Raw genomic sequence first — 16860 nt, 5'->3', positions numbered from 1 at the left:
CAGTCGGTCCCTCTTATCAGGGAACTTTGCGAACTGTAGCTCTGTGAGGGGAATAGGGGTCTCCTAGCAGAATCAGTGCCCTACAGTTCCCAAACAATAATTTAATAATTTAACAATTTAGTAATTTATACCACGCCCATCTGTCTGGGCTTCCCCAGCCACTCTGGGCAGCTTCCAACAAAATATTAAAATACCGTAATGCATCAGACATTAAAAGCTTCCCTAAACCAGGCTACCTTCAGATGTCTCAAAATCCTTTGGGAGAAGCCATGACTGTTTAAAGTGGCACCATAGTGCTTTAAATGTATGGTGTGAATGTGGCCCAACTGGGGTGACTTTTAAGTACAGGATACGACCACTTTTAAGTTGAGCCGTCCTACTGTGCGGTCGTTTAATAAACCGCGTTCTTACTGGATCTCTTGGGCTTGTTATTTCTCTTGGTTCCGTGTTTTATTTCAAACACTTTCCCTCACCCAGGTAATGAACAAGCAGTGTAGAAGTAAATTCTTGCCGCTCACACCATACATTTAAAGTGCAATGATGCAACTTTAAACACCCACGGCTTTCCCCCAAAGAATCCTGGGGACTGTAGCTAAGGGTGCCGAGAAGTGTTAGGAGATTCCCCCTATTTGCCCCGCAGAGCTCCAGTTCCCACGGTGGTTTAAAAGTCAGTCCCTCTTCCCAGGGAACTGTACTCTGTAGGCAGCCCTATAGAAAGTAAATTTTAGTGTTCCAGCTGAACAACTTGTGGCTAGACGACCCAGGAACATCTGCAGCTTGTGAGCTAGCCGGAGGTGTGATAAAGTCTTTTGCGCCACTGAGCCCACCTGTTCCTACTGGGAATGATAAATTCTTGTCAGAATACTTCATATCTCTTGGATATACACAAGTAGGCCCTGATCCGTCCCCACCCTGCTTTAGAACATACTCATTTTAAAAAAATATATATGTACCACTCTAGCGTATTCATTCAAAGTCCCAGGCCACACAGGCTCCATCAAATTCCTAGCCGATCTCTTGGTGGTCCACAGAGCAGAAGGCACCACTGACCGTGTTGGCCAAGTTTGTGGAACCCTACCCTGCAGTATCCCTGCTTGGCACACTCCTCACGGGGTCAATTTTTTTGCTTTGTTCCCCCAGAGATGACCTGCTGCTCATCCGACCTAGCAACAAGAATTACACCTACGTCGCCCAGGCTGTGAACAGGGGGGTGACCCTGGTGGGCATTTGGGACGAGAAGCACCCGGGCATGGCGGACTATATCCCTGTCCCGGTGGAGCATGCCATCGAGCCGAACCTTTCCGAGCCGCTTGCCATGGGAGACGTCGTGTGTTTCAGCACGCCTCTCGTCAACCAAGAAGGTCAGTGGGCTGGTCTCCAGCCACTGTGGCTGCCTCCTGGAAGTTAAAGAGAAGTTGAGGGCAGATAAAAAGAAAGCCCTTCTTCACGCAGGCGCATGACTGAACAAGGGGAGGTGCTCCCCGCAGGGTGCAGCGATGGCCGCCAACATGGGCGGCTTCAAAAGAGGATTACACAAATATATTTACAGTGGTACCTCGGGTTACGTACTTAATTCGTTCCGGAGGTCCGTTCTTAACCTGAAACTGTTCTTAACCTGAAGCACCACTTTAGATAATGGGGGCTCCTGCTGCCGCCGCGCCGCTGGAACACGATTTCTGTTCTCATCCTGAAGCAAAGTTCTTAACCTGAAGCACTATTTCTGAGTTAGCAGAGTGTGTAACCTGAAGCGTATGTAACCTGAAGCATATGTAACCCGAGGTACCACTGTATTATTATTATTTACAGCCGTACCTCAGGTTACAGACGCTTCAGGTTGTGCATTTTCGGGTTGCACACCGCGCCGAAGCAGGAAGTACCGGAAGGGGTTACTTCTGGGTTTCAGCCCTTGCTCATGCGCAGAAGCACTAAATTGCGCTTTGCGCAGAAGCGCCGAATCGCAACCCACACGTTCACAGACGCAGCGCTGCGGATTGCGAACATGCCTCCCGCATGGATCACGTTTTCAACCTGAGCGTCCACTATATTTAATTTCTATACCGCCCTATACCCGAAGGTCTCAGGGCGGTTCACATAAAATATCAAATACATAAAATCAAAACAAACCCAATAAAAAAACACCAAAACAGCCAGCATTTTTTAAAAAGGGTATAGGATGTAGATCAAGTCAGGCCTGGTTGAAAAGAAACATTTTTGCCTGGCGCCTGAAGGTGTACAATGAAGGCGCCAGGCAAACTTCCCTGGGGAGAGCATTCCACAGATGGGGAGCCACTGCAGAGAAGGCCCTGTTCTTGTGTTGCCACCTGCCTGACCTCTTGCGGAGGAGGCACACGAAGAAGGGCCTCAGAAAATGATGTAGGGAGGATGAGGATACCTTCTGCCTCGACGGTCAGTAATGCTTTTAACTAGCAGTTACTGGAAACCCCAGGAAGGGATAGTTGCTCTTTTGTTCAGGTCCTGTTTGCGGGGTTCCTTTTGGATCATCCTATTGGCCACTAAGAGAACGGGATGCTGGACTAGATTAAGGTTACCAGACGTCCCCGTTTCCCGGGGACAGTCCCCGGATTTACACATCAGTCCCCATACAAAATCCATTGAAGTTGAAAAGTGTCCCCGGATTCATTGAAAAAAAATCTGGTAACCTTAGGCTAGATGGGTCACTGGCCTGATCCAGAAGGGCTCTTCTTAAGAAAAAGGAACTGAAATTCAGCCGGAATTTGATTAATTTGTTAACCATATAATATGCCTTTTGCCAAAATGGTGAAGTTTTAGCTCATTTTTAGTTGCTGTTCATAGGTTTTTATAGATCGTTTCATTGATGGTTTGTTAATTATTTTACAGGATTCATGCAGTCTTTGTGGTGTTAGGTGGTTATAGTTGTTTATTGTTTGTAAGCCACATTGAGATTCATCTGAATGAAAAGCGGCTTAGAAATAACAACCCATCACTCAGTCAAATGGACCAGCCTTCTCCCAACTGCCAGAGCTCCGCTTAGCTGAAAGGTCTGCCCTTTGACCTGGAACTGCTTCTGACCCCATCCCCATGTGTGGGGCTTCATTGTAATCACAGCCATAGAACTCTTCTCTCACTTCAACGGTCCTGGAGAATCCGGGACACTGTAGTTTCTTCAGGGTGCGGGGATTGTAGCTCTGCCTTAACAAACCACAGCGTGTCCACTAGCCTTTCTGAAACAACGCAGGCACCCAAAAAGAAAGCAGCCGTCCTTCAGGATCTGGTTTTTCCAAACCTTGCAGTGTGGTTCTCCAGCCCAGTGAAGTGTCCAAAAAATGCAAATAGTAGCGTGAAGCATGTGCATATTAGTGAAAATAACAAAAGGAGCATCTCCACGCCCATCGTTCTGCCCGGACACTGAGGTCCAGCGCCGAGGGCCTTCTGGCGGTTCCCTCACTGTGAGGAGCCAAGTTACAGGGAACCAGGCAGAGGGCCTTCTCAGTAGGGGCACCCGCCCTGTGGAACGCCTTCCCAGCAGATGTCAAAGCAATAAACAACTATTTTACTTTTAAAAGACAACTGCAGGTGACCCTGTTTAGGGAAGTTTTTAATGTCTGATGCTGTATTGTTTTTAATATTCGGTTGGAAGCCGCCCAGAGTGGCTGGGGAAACCCAGCCAGGTGGGCAGGGTATAAATAAATTATTATTATTATTATTATTATTATTATTATTAAATTGCATTGTTTCAGGGAAAGTTGCTTTGCAAAAGAAACGAGTACCTTAAGCAAAACTGCATACAAAATGCGTATCAGTAGGAGAAATTAGCACTAAAATGATAGTGGATTTGCATGAGGACTTTTCCCCCTAATTGTGGGGAACTGAACTTCAAGATTGGAAAGATAAAGAGGAACTGAAATGGGTGGATTAGCCCACCCCTGCCTGGAACCTAGCAGGGGTCCCCTTGGCCGTGTCTCAAAAGAAGCCTCATCTCATCACCCCCAGTCCTGCTCCCCCATTGCTGATTCCCACCACAGTGCTTTACTGCTTTCCCATCTATGCTTCGCAATGGGGCCAGGGCAGCCAGGCTGGGGGCGGGGGGAGTTCCTTTTCTTACTGCTGCTCTTAAAAGGCCTTGGTGCATAATGGAGGCAGCCTCTGGTTCATCGGCTGCTGTTTTATGGCCGCCGTCCCTTCAGCAAAGCACCGCAAATTAAGCCTCGGTCACGTCTTCAGGACAAAAGAGTAACCCAGAGAGCATCTGCTGGAATGCCAAGCATCCCTTGTCCCCCTCCTATAAAAACACACACCCAGCCTGGACTCTCTCTCTCCTTGGTGACCCTCAAAACGGCCCCGTGCGAACTTCGGAAGGGGCTGCTCTCAGTGAAGAAACACAAGCTGCATTCTTTGCGACTTTGTGCGTCAAACGGCTTAAATGTAAAGCACCCTTCAGTCCCGTGGGTTTGTCCGCAATCTGAAGAAGGAGAAATATGCCTGCACCCATCTCAGTCAACGCAGCACTTAACACAGTGTCAAGACAGTCCTTCCAGTGGTGGCTTCAACCACGAAAAGCCATGTGTGAGGGGATCCGACATGAGGAAGCCAAGAGAATAATTGTGATGCCCAGGACTGGTCTATCAGGGCTCCTTGTCAGAAGCAAGTGATCCAGGGATCCTAGCTTCTAGCACAGAGTAACTTGTCAGTTTACATCTTCCTTTTAGCACACTGTGTTTGGTGGTGGTGAGAAACATTGCCCTATAAATTAACGCATGGTGGTTTCATCCATCTTTCCTATAATAGAACACATTTTTTACATCCCATGGCTTGGGAAATTAAAGCTATTGCAGCTCATTTGATGGCAGCTGTCTTCGCTTTTATCCACTGTGTAAAATGTTAGAGGACTGCTACTTGCATTTTAGTCGGTAGAGCGTGAGACTCTTAATCTCAGGGACACGGGTTCAAGCCCCACGTTGAGAGAGATTCCTGCATTTCAGGGTTTGGACTAGATGCTTGTGGTCCCTTCCAGCTCCACAGTTCCTCCAGGCCATTAACACCATTTGCTTTTGAAACAAAATGAAGACTTGACCATCCCAGAGTAAAGTAAACACAGTGCCCAGCACAGAACTGCTCCCTAAGAAACAGTGTCCAAGTTTCTTTTCCTCTTCCCTCCCAGTCCTTTTTTCCTTTGGTGTCATGGCTTTTAGTTTGTATGCCCCAGGCATACAAAGAAGTGTTTTCCTTGAGAGAGAGTAAAGGTTATTTAATTTGACCTTTCTCGTGTCCATCTTCCACTGCCTCCGCTCGCTGCTTCATATTCTGCCTCATGTTTTTATTTCTTTCTGGGATGGATGAATAAAAAAATAAAGCAGGTTTGTAGGTTTGGAAGAAGTTTTGTGAGGTGAATAATTTGAATTATTGCAAAATTGGATAAAGAGGAGGATTGTTAGTTAAGATAATTAAAGGCAATATGAATTTAAGAAATGCAGAAGGAGTGATAAAAATGGTGGATCATCAGAGGTGCTAATGGAAGTCCAAAAAATTGTGGTATCGATGATAATTAATATGTTCAAAAATTAATATAAAAATATTTTTAAAAAATGAAAATAAAGCATTAGCTTGGAGCCCTGACCAACTGGGCCAACATGCCTTATTCTTCTCACGGAATCCTTGAACACAGATGCAGCAGCTTTTTTTCCCTTTCTTTAGGGGAACCCGGGACATGGCAAATCACTCCAAGCAACCTCCTTGAGATGGACACGCTAAGTGGAGCGGCCTTCGCAAAGCATGCTGGGAAGGCCACCGTCTTCCACGATATCCCAGGGATAGTGAAAACGTACCGAGAGGTAAGGACCAGAAAAACAAGGCAGCACCATCACGCAGGCGTCATGCATTTCTAGCCAGGAGAGTAAGCGTGGGAAAGGGAAAGGGAGTCATTTCAGGGAATAAAAGACCTTCTCGGAGCATGGACTTAAAAACTGAGAAATCATTGATTTGCCACTCGAGTTGACAACATGCACTGCCCAACTGCTGCTTTTTAAAAATCAAAAGTTAGGCCCAAGCCACCGCATCCTGCTTGGGCAGTGAATTCCCGCTAGCAAACAGCCGCTTCCTAAACCCTCCTGCAGTCACCATTTTCCTCTTTCCAGGTTGTCATCGGGGGCTCCTCCAGACTCAGCCTTCACCTCGGTCCCAAACAGTACCTGACCAACACTCCAAACTCCTCCGAGTTCCGGGTTTTCATCAGCACAAGCGGCACTAAAACAACCCTCCGAGGTAGGGTGGAAAGCGCAGCCGCTTCGCCCCCACCCACTGTTAATGGGGCGCACGTTGGGAAGGGCAAATGCCCAATCTAAGTAGAAAAATAAATCTGTCCACCCTGGCTGGATTAGAGGTGACGTTGCGAGGAGAAGCCGCGTGTCCCCTCAGCCACCACTCATTCTCGCTTTTTGAAAGTGCAGGTTTCTTCCCTCTTTAAGGTGGTTTGCTGGGTGCCCAGAGAAATGTCCTGTTACAGGATAAGCAAATTCCTCCGACAGTGGAGGGGGAACACGACCATCGCGGCCAGCAGCGGTTGGTACCATTAACCTCCATGGCGTTGTCTCATCCTGTGTTGAAGCCGTCCAGCCATCTCTCCTTGTGGAAGCAACTCCCATAGTCTTAACTGCGCACTGTGTGGAAAGGATCTTGCATTTGTCTTTCCTGATCTTCCAGCATTCAGCTTCATTGGACGGCCCCTGAGTTCTAGTATCATGAGGGAGAAAAGCTTTTCTAGCTAGTTACAATTTTGTACGCCTCTTCCTCTCTTGGGGGTCCCCCTCCCACTTCAGAAACATAGCAAAGGCATGGCTTGTCCTCCTTTTCCAGTACAGTGGTACCTCGGGTTAAGTACTTAATTCGTTCCGGAGGTCCGTTCTTAACCTGAAACTGTTCTTAACCTGAAGCACCACTTTAGCTAATGGGGCCTCCTGCTGCTGCCGGAGCACGATTTCTGTTCTCATCCTGAAGCAAAGTTTTTAACCCGCAGTACTAGGGACGCGGGTGGCGTGGGTAAAACCTCAGCGCCTAGGACTTGCCGATCGTATGGTCGGCGGTTCGAATCCCCGCGGCGGGGTGCGCTCCCGTCGTTCAGTCCCAGCGCCTGCCAACCTAGCAGTTCAAAAGCACACCCGGGTGTAAGTAGATAAATAGGTACTGCTTTATAGCGGGAAGGTAAACGGCGTTTCCGTGTGCTGCGCTGGCTCGCCAGATGCAGCTTGTCACGCTGGCCACGTGACCCGGAAGTGTCTGCGGACAGCGCTGGCTCCCAACCTATAGAGTGAGATGAGCGCACAACCCTAGAGTCTGTCAAGACTGGCCTGTACGGGCAGGGGTACCTTTACCTTTTACTATTTCTGGGTTAGCGGAGTCTGTAACCTGAAGCGTATGTAACCAGAGGTACCACTGTACTGCTTAGGCAAAAAAAGAAAGAACAGATCTCCCCTTTCCAATTTTTAGGTTTTTGCTTCCTTCCATTGGGCTCATCCTCCCCATGTCTGGTTTCATGCCAAATTGTACATGGTTCTAGCTTCTGTTTCCTGACCACCACCAGCAGCCTGAGGACAATTCACAGGGCATCATGTCCCTTTATTCCATCATCACACCCTTGTTTCCTTTTATCCCTTCAGGTCCTTGCAGTTCTGTCCAGCTTCGTGCCATCACAGACCTGCTTTCCCCAGAATCTCACCTGACCTGTCAGGTGGAGTTCAGCATGATTTTCCCAGACATCCCAGCACAGAGGATCTTTCATGCCCGGTCTGCGTTCTACACTGATAAAGGTAGCGGAGGAAGCGTCAGAGGCACGGCATCTCCTCTGACAGTAACCCAGCCAATGTTTTTATCTCGCCATTTAAATCCTTTTCGGCTTTAACAGCCTTGCACACATCCACCCCTGTCCCATAAGCTCCAACAGCAAGGTGAGGAAGCTGCAGCCCTAAAGATGCTCCCATCATCCCCAGCAGGCATGGCCAGTGATCAGGGGTTATAGTGATGGCAGCTGGAGTCCTGCAGCATCTGGTAGACCAAAGATTCCCCACCCCACTGTAAAGTCAATCAGTATTATTCCCCCCCCCCCCCATATTTCAGATGTCATGGGAGACTCAGAGTTACTTACCGTATTTTTCGCTCCATAAGACGCACTTTTTTCCTCCTAAAAAGTAAGGGGAAATGTGTGTGCGTTTTATGGAGCGAATGCAGGCAGCGCAGCCAGCACAGCAAGAGGGAGAGCTGCGCAGCACCTCTCATTACGCTGCTTTCCCAGTGAAGCAGGATGAGGGACAGGATGAGCCCTTACGGAGCCCCTTCCGTCCCTCATTCTGCTTCGCTGGGAAGCCAGCAGAGCAAAAGCCGCTGCGCAGCTATCGCTCTTGCTCTGCTGGCTGCGCAGCATGCTCTGGCTTTTCAGGGAGGTGGGAGAAGGGACAGAGGGCAGCCCATCGGTCCCTTCTCCCACCTCCCAGAAAAGCCAGCAAGAACCGCTCTATCTTTAAAGAGCCGCGCCGAGCGAGCGTGTCTGCAGCTCTTGCTGGCTTTTCTTGTTTTCCTCCTCTAAAAACTAGGTGCGTCTTATGGCCAGGTGCGTCTTATAGAGCGAAAAATACCGTGCCCAGGGCCCTGTGGTGAGAATTTATGCCCCAGATTTGCACCAGGGACTTCCCAATCCTAGCTCACTACCATCGCCTCTAACTCTGTTTTGCCCATAGGAATGTATCATATGCTAAAAACATTCCCAGACATGCTATAGCTCAGTGCTCTGCATGTGCTTTGCATGTAGAAGGTCACAGATTCAGTATGACAGCTTCCTAATTTCCTACTTAAATCAGCCCTGTATTTAGAACATTGAGGACTGGAACCTTAGAAGGAAGGGCTCAGGAGTAGAACATCTGCAGAAAGTCCCAAATTCAATCCCCGGCTTCTCCAAGAAGGGCTGTGAGTGTTCCCCATCTGAAACCTTGGAGAACTGTGGCTATTCAGTGTAGACTGGGGGGGGGGCAGGGGACACACCTGTAGTGCTCCAAATGTTGCTGAACTACAACTCCCATCACCCCTGGCCACTGAGCCAATCTTGCAGGGGCTGATGGGAATCGTAGTTCAGACCAAGGTTCCCCATGCCTGGTGTTGAGCAAGGTGGACCCAGCATCCTGAGTCAATACAGGGCAGCTCCCAATCTGGTTTCCCTCTTCCCAAACTCAAGGTCTCTACGCCTGCATCATCACCGTGAAAGACCAGCCGGAGGCCGACCTGCTGGCGCTGAGCACCGCTGGGGGGTCGGTGCACGTGACGGCCTCCCTCCTCAGCGATCAGAGCCCAGAGGGGACACAGAGGCTCTCGGTGCCCTTTCTGCCTGCCTTTTACATGAACCAGTCCGAAGTGGTCTTCAGCAGCACAGAGCTGAGCAGGGAAATCGTGGTGCTGGGGGCGAGGCGAGTGACTGAAGAAACAGAGGCAAGTCAGCGGCTCAGGATGCGGCAGCCACATAAAAGCCCTGCTCCAGATGACGGCAGCACTGGCTTCTGAGATCTCTGGGACGTGGAGGAGAGGCTCTCCCATAGACTGCAGCCATCTGCTGGGTGTATAAGGGATGCTTATAGCATTGGTCCACATTACAACCAGCCTTTGAATACGGGGTCCATTTCGGGATAAGGTTCCCCATGCCTGGTCTACGTGTATGGTTATGAAGAGCAAGGAGTTGCATGCATCATTTCAATCATCTCAGGCCCTACAAGCCAGCAGGAAACTGCCCAGTTAGCCCTGACCCATTGCAGGGCCTTCTTACTGGTGGCTCCCCCTTTACAGAAGGCCCTCCCTGGTGAGGCATGTCAATCTACCTCACTTTTTAATGTTCAGGAGGAAGTTAAAAACACTCCTGATTACCTAGGCATCTGGTAGCTGAAATATACTGTTCCCAGCAACCTTGAAATCAATAGTTGGGAGTTTATGTGACCCTTTCAAAACATTTCTAGATGTTCTTAATTCTGTTTAAAGGGTGTTTTATATTTAATTCTGTTTGCCACCATGAGCTCCTTGGGGAGGAAGTGGCAGGATAGAAATTGGGAAGGTGGATTCAACCTCTGGCAGTGATATATGGGCTGGTATCCAGCTAAGTTCTACTCGGAGCAAGCATATTTAAATGAATGGGCTTAAGTTAGTCACACTGATCAGTTTCTATGGCTCTAACTCGGACAGTGTAGACAAGCCATTGGTTTGAAACAACAGGAGGCTGGTCATTCCTGGACTATTAAGGAAACAAGCCTGTTGCTCAGTGGTGGAAATTGTGCAGAGCTTGCAATAAAAGACTTAGGTCTCAGGGCACCTTAGAGACAAGCAGATCCATCCCAGCTTTGATTTTTTTCAGTAGACAAGCAGTATTTTAATAACCTCCTCCTCTTGAGGGAGAATGCAAAATATGGAGAGACAGCTTGCCAAGTGAGAATAAGGGTCCTTGCAGCTGCTTAAGGCAGATCTAGCCCACAAAAGCTAATCCTGCATAGATTCTGGTCTGTCTTTTAAGGTGCTACAAGCCACTGTTGTTGCTGCGACAGAGCAACAGACCCCTTTGGATTGCAGCTCTGTTGTTTTCCTAACGACTCAACTTTCCCTCCGTCCTTCCTGCCAAGGCCCAGCCCAGCTCCCCAGTGATCCAAGTGGGACGCCCCTTCCATCTGGTGGACATGCCCGGGCTTGTCGTCTTCCCAGTCAGCGTGGTCAACCTCACATCCCTCCAGCAGATGGCAGCACCCGTCTTCGTCAACCTCTCCTGCACTCTTACAGGCCAGAAGGCAGCTGTGTTAATGCGGGCACTGCCAGACAGGCATCTGTTTGGTAAGGACCATAGCAGTCAAGCCATGAACGGAGGCCTGTGCTTCCATCTGGACGGTCACAGGGGATAATATCCTGCACCAGCCCAGAGCAGACAGGTCTTGTCTCTCCTCCTAGATCAGTGTGCTGAAGCAGGCCTTGTCAAGCAGCTTGTGGGCTCCTACCAGGTCCTCCTCTTCACCATCTTCGCTGTTTTAGCATCCACCATGGTCATCTTTCTCAGTAAGTGGATTTGCAAAGGCAGGCACAATATACCCTGGAGCAGGGGTCAGCAACCCGCGGCTCCGGAGCCGCATGTGGCTCTTTTACACCTTTGCCGCGGCTCCGGGGCGGATACTAGTGAGGGGAGGAGGCGCATTGTGTGCCCCGACACTCCCCACTGTTTTAAATGTCGCAATGGTTTTGCGGCTCCCAGTTTTTTTTCCTTTGGTCCAAGTGGCTCTTTTTGTCTTAAAGGTTGCAGACCCCTGCCCTGGAGGAACCAGGCCTTTCTGAAAGAGCAAGTGGGGAACCAGCAAGCCCACATGCTGTGCCCTCCAGCCTCTCTGCCCTTGCAGGAATACTGGCCTGCCTCAGATTGATGGGAAGGATTACATAGATGCACACACAGGGGAAAGCAGACATGCAAAGGTGGTTGTGGGCTCTCTTCCTTGGAGGTTTTTAAGCAGAGGCTGGATGGCCATCGGTCACGGATACTTATAGTTGAGTTTCCTGCATGCCCGGGGATTGGACTGGACAAGCCTTGCAGTGCCTTGCAACACTGATTCTAGGACTCTGTGCTAGTGACCACTTTATATGCATTTCTTCACTTGAACTCCCATGCTTCAAGTGGAATAGCCCACAAACCATAAGCGGAGTCAGCTAAATTATGTGAAGGGTGTTGCTGCCAGTGGTTCAGAAAAGGGCAAGGGTGGAACTAACCTTGATGTGATGCTTCGACCCCCACAGCCTACAATGCCTTCCTGAGCAGAGTACAGGCAGTCCCCGTAGTGTACGTTCCCACATCAGGCATGGTACAGACAGGTGAGTTGAAAGGAAGCTTCCCCCAATACTTCCTGCATTCATATCAAATGTTGCTTATTCGAAAGTATGTTTAGGGTGTGGTGGGGTGACCTTTGGAATTATCTTCGGGTGGTTAGGTCACCAGCATGTGGACTCTGGACAAAACATTTCCAGAGCCCGCCCTTGCATTGCCTGGCTTATCAGACCTCTGATTTGTCATCTTTGGGTTTCTTAGTCCCGCTGTGCAACCACCCAGAGGGTTCACTTGCAGCAATCAACATGGCATTTCACAACATGGTATTCAAACAGCCACACACAGCAGCTGGGTAGTCTTTCAACTGGCAAACCATTTCTGAGCACATCTATAGGTAGCTTCAAACAGCTCTTTCTCTTCCCACCCACCCTATTTTATTTACAGGGTACCTCTCCTCTCCACCCAGCATGCAAAATCACTATTCCAGTGTCAGGAACAGGACTCAGGCCTGGCTTTGGAGCGTTCGAAGATGACCATCGCTGGACGCGGAGGCACCTATAAGCCATGTGTTAAAAAGTAAACTGGTGGAAACTTGTGGCAGCTGTCTTCATTAAATAGGAAGGGCAGACATAGTTGGAAGAACTTGGAAAATAACATGGCAATCTGTTCTAAACACCCTTTGGCCTTTTTACTTGGGACAGAAGCCCCTTTCAGGCAGCAGAATGCACAGAAGCTGCTTTGTTGCATATCTGCTATGTGCTGCGCATTTCCACATTTTACAAGGTAAAGCTATTAATCCGTAGAGTCTGTTCTATTTTAACCTGTAGCTAGATCCAGAGAATCTCAGGCAGCCACACTGGCAACCAACTCCCAGCCCCCAACACGCACACACTACAGAAAACATGATTCTGTCTTTATATCCAAAATTTATTGAGTCAGATGGGTGAGGCTACAAGGACAGTGCGAAAGCCATCTTTTGCTCTCCTTATTCCAGAGGCAGCAGCAACAACAGCTGAAATCCTCAAGAGCCACACAGTTGCAGCTCACATCTCACTTGTGTCGGGACTCCCACCGTCCATGCTCTTGAGATCCTCCGCACCGGAGCCGACGACTGTGCACATAGCCCCACCCATCCTGGACAAACATCTGCTTAATTTAGTGCTGCTTTCGCCTGAAGGAGCATCCTGCAAACAGGGTGGGGTGGAAGGCCACACAGTGAACAAAAAGAAAACACAACAGCTCTTATTTACACATGACTTCTCGACCTCCTGAGCACAGCATCCGGGAGAGTTGAAATTCATCATGGCTCATTTAAAGAAAGTCTTACAGAAGGCTACTCCGATTATGTCACATGATTAAAAACAAAAAAACAGAGCCACCCTTCACTCCCCCAAGACTCTATCCATAATACCCAAAATCTTAATTACTGGAGGCATGTCCCCGCACCCAAAGTGGTTGCTGCAAAAAGTGATAGCTCCAGACCTTCCCTCTTGTTATCTGAACCCCGGTGTGTTTTGTTACAAAGCCTGACATAATAGTTACCCAACTTGTGAATTTTAAAAGCAAAAGAAAACCGGCAGACTGCCTTAGGGCAGGTTAAAAAACCAATCACCCACTTCCAGATTCCACCTGCTCTAAGCAGCTTTAACCATCCACTTCTACAGAAGAGAGGGGGGGAAAGGTTACATAATAACAGGGAAGGGATGCAATTAAACACACACTGCTTAAATGCCGCAATAGAAAATGGCAAAGGAACAGAGGAGATAAGGCAGAAGTGATTTGCTCTAAGAGCAGGTCTTTAAAAACAGCCAATTAAGCTGCCTGCTTACCTTCTGTCAACCTTGCCTTTCCCCCAGTGGGCTGGCACAGCACAGTTGAACAGCCGACACACAGAACAACTGTTTGAGCGTGACTGAACACAGTGGTGATTTTGTAGCAACCTGAGAGAGGGAAAAGAAAAAACATCACTTTGGATCCACTTCAAAGAAATGCAAGAGGACCCTCTCCAAAATGTATAATGCCTAGAATATCGGGAAATTTAACCAGAAAAAGTGCTAAACGGGATAATTGCTAGAATAGCGTTTCAACCTTGGAGACAAACCTACACCACCCCATCTCCTTTCAATCACCTGTATTGACTCAAATCCTTTATGTGGGCTAAAACTGCAAGATGCAGGTAAACCTGTGATTTGTTTGCTCCATATCCCATTTTTTCTATTTGTACATAACCAAAACACCTTAGCTTAAGTAAGGTCTTTACCAACTATTTGGGAAGGCCGTAGCTCAGTGGACAGAGCATCTGCTTCATGTGCAGCATGTACCAGGTTCAATTCCTGGCATCTCCAGAAAAGGCTGGGAATGTCCCCTGCCTGCAACCCTGGAGAGCCACTGCCAGTCAGTGTTGACAACACCAAACTAGATGGACCAATAATCTGACTCGATGTAAGGCAGATGTTCCTGAAGATAGAAAGGGGAAAGCCCAATCTCAGTGCCACCAGCATGAAGGCCATGACCTTCTTTACTTGCCTGCCGAGTTACACATGTGGGTATAGCCTTTCCAAGGCCAGGTATTTTACCATAGGAGCAACGATTTCCAAGGTAACCGTAGTGCTCTGACATTTCTTCTTCTGTAACCCCAACACAAGAGGCCTCATTTCCTACATAGACACCTTCTGCCAGTTCACATGCCTGAGCAAATAGCAAAGGTTTTCCCCCTCCCCGTATGAGCTCCCAGCAATGCAAAGCAGCTAACTGTGAGAAAAAACGTAGAACTATGTGACTGACAGCATACGTGATCCAGCCCCTTGCCCAAAACAAGTACAGTGGTACCTCGGTTTTCGAACACCTCTGTAGTTGAATGTTTTGGAACTCGAACGCCAAAAACCTGGAAACGCGCCTCAGAAGTCAAACAGGAAAATGCAGCTTCAGTTTTGAGATTTCTGTATTGAGGCTTCCGTTTTGAGGCTTCCGCTTTCAGTTTTCAAACACTTCAGAACTTGAATGGACGTCCGGAATCGATTGTGTTCGAAAACAGAGGTACCACTGTATATACAAGTTGCAGGACATAAAAACACAACCAGCCTTGTTTTAACACACTCCTCCTCCCTACCTGGACATTTCACATCCATGAAGTAAGAGTTGGGACTCTGGACCAGGCGCTTCTTCTTATGTTTCCTCTTCTCCTCCTCAGGGGAGGGATGCAAGAGATCCTTTGCGAGCTGCAGGGAATGCCCATAAACCAAGGACTTTAGAATGAAGAACAAACCTCTCAATCCCCACAACACATTTAACTCCCAAACCCCTAACAAAGTACTTGTGTACATATTCATGTTAAGTAGCTAGCAATTTGGTTAGGAAAACATGGTTGAGGGGGTCCATGCCTACCAGACCTAAAAAAAAAAGTAGCACTGCCCCCTTAACCCCCTTCCTCATAACCCCCCTTTTCCATGAAGCACAGTCTTTTATTATTGGTGAATTTATTCATTTTATACCCCCACCCTTCCTTCCAAAGTAGTTCAGGGCTGAACACAAGTGAGAAAACCATCTTTAAGAACAATTCCAGTACAGGTGCAGACTGGGGAAGATTTCCGTTTAAAAGGTCTGCTGAAAGAGGAAAGTCTTCTCATAAGTCTATTAAAGGGGAAAGAACTCCAAAGGCCCAAATACTATATTTTAAGATCCTCTGGTAGTTTTCAAGTGCCATGAATGCTTAGCTAGCATACAAACAACCAACAACTATGTTTATTATGTGGGTGAGGAACCAGTGACCCTCCATCTGGAACTCCCATAACCCCAAACCATGAGCAGTGCTTTGCTGGCATGGAGAACCACCACCTCTAGAGGGCCAGTTTAGCAGCAGTTGTTCCTCAAACCCCCAATTCAAATATTATCAAGTGGCCTCAGACAACCCCTGCAACTGAGGGCACTGGCCAACGTTGCCCCCTGCCTGCCTATTAACCAACCAGGACTGTTGCAAGATTTCACGGAAATATAGTCTCCACAAACTTGCTTTCTTTTTGAAATCTCCAAAGCCATAAATACGTATCTAAGTATACATGGATTAAGAGAAAACTTTGCAAGGTAGAGAGCTACTGTGGTGTATGGTCAGAGTGCCAGGCTAGGACCTGGGAGAGACCAGACTTCAAATCCCTGAATCGTGAAGCTCACACACTGCCTCTCAGCCTAACCTACCTCGTAGGGTTGTTGTGGGGCATTAAAAAAAATGGGGGGAAGAATCATGTGCGCCACCTTGAGCTCCTTGGAGAATAAGGCAGGATACAAATGCTACATACGTAAATACATACAGACATATATATATATACACGTGTACACACACACACACACACGCACCGACTCAAAATAGGCTCACTTTTAAACAAAATAACGCAGCGAGACCAGATGACCCTCAGCTGGGACAAGTGGTTTCGCTGGCACCCGCCTCCCAGGCTGCTCTGCTCCTCCTTTCCCTTCAAAACCAAGTTACTATTCATATAAATCTCTTATTAACGGAGAACATTTTTAAAAAGCGGGGAGAGGGGAGGAGTCAGAGAAGTAAATATCTCCCCTCCCTCCCCAGGCCGCCATTTTGAGCCTCCCATCCCCGACCAGGGAGGTGTGAGGGAAGGGAAGGGAGGGCGAAGGGGCGCCTGGAGCGGGGTGGAAGCCCAAGGCGACGACCACGAGCGACCCCCTTTCCCCAACCTATCGGGGCCCGAAAGGCCGAGCCGGGGAGGGACGGGGCACCAAGGCCTCGCCGCTCCGCTGGCGCCCAGACCCAGCAAAGGACTCACAGGCATGTTCGCGTGGAGGCAGCTACGGCCGAAAAGGAGCCAGACCGGAAAGAGAGGGCGCTATATCCGCTCCGGGGTTTCCCCGCACGGGCGGAAGCCGAGCCAAAGGGGGCGTGGCCACCTCGACCTTTCACCCAGCCTGCGCGCCCTTCCTTCGACGACGCCGCGCTCTGGAGGAGGGGGGGTGCGCCTCTCAGCCGCCATTTTGGAAAGGGGATGGGGCGGGATCGGAAGTGCCCCTGGTTGGAAGCGGATTGCGGGAGGGAGGGCCGC

General features: G+C 48.8%; 2 protein-coding genes across 4 annotated transcripts in view; one reads left to right on the top strand and one right to left on the bottom strand.

The window, feature by feature from the left end:
• NUP210L (nucleoporin 210 like) overlaps window positions 1-12392 on the top strand; it is a 51826-nt gene extending 39434 nt beyond the window's left edge. For 2 of the 3 annotated variants that reach the window (XM_083476920.1, XM_083476921.1), the window contains exons 32-40: window positions 1141-1361; window positions 5674-5810; window positions 6114-6240; window positions 7632-7781; window positions 9197-9447; window positions 10620-10824; window positions 10939-11043; window positions 11770-11844; window positions 12242-12392. In XM_083476920.1, coding sequence (XP_083333046.1) covers window positions 1141-1361; window positions 5674-5810; window positions 6114-6240; window positions 7632-7781; window positions 9197-9447; window positions 10620-10824; window positions 10939-11043; window positions 11770-11844; window positions 12242-12330 — 1360 coding nt within the window. In that variant the 3' untranslated portion in view covers window positions 12331-12392. Of the gene's footprint in view, window positions 1-1140; window positions 1362-5673; window positions 5811-6113; window positions 6241-7631; window positions 7782-8825; window positions 8932-9196; window positions 9448-10619; window positions 10825-10938; window positions 11044-11769; window positions 11845-12241 lie in introns of those variants that run through there. The other variant, XR_014519564.1, reaches the window with a different exon arrangement.
• A 311-nt stretch (window positions 12393-12703) lies between these two features.
• RPS27 (ribosomal protein S27) lies at window positions 12704-16727 on the bottom strand. Its single transcript, XM_083478067.1, has 4 exons — window positions 16588-16727; window positions 14907-15015; window positions 13627-13737; window positions 12704-12981 (listed from the first exon to the last, which is right to left on the bottom strand). Exons 1-4 carry the CDS (start codon window positions 16591-16593, stop codon window positions 12953-12955), a joined length of 255 nt encoding a protein of 84 aa, XP_083334193.1. The 5' UTR covers window positions 16594-16727; the 3' UTR covers window positions 12704-12952.
• Between the last annotated feature and the right edge of the window lie 133 nt (window positions 16728-16860).

This window comes from Podarcis liolepis (genome assembly GCF_965112155.1).
Source record: "Podarcis liolepis genome assembly, chromosome: 15".
NCBI classification, from domain to species: domain Eukaryota; kingdom Metazoa; phylum Chordata; class Lepidosauria; order Squamata; family Lacertidae; genus Podarcis; species Podarcis liolepis.
This window is presented reverse-complemented; position numbering and strand designations above follow the sequence as displayed.

Coding starts and splice junctions, on each gene's coding strand:
- RPS27 (XM_083478067.1), bottom strand. Junction 13,738..14,906: donor CATGGATGTGAAATGTCCAG/GTAGGGAGGAGG, acceptor TCCCTCTCTCAG/GTTGCTACAAAATCACCACT. Junction 12,982..13,626: donor AAAGGCAAGGTTGACAGAAG/GTAAGCAGGCAG, acceptor CCCTGTTTGCAG/GATGCTCCTTCAGGCGAAAG.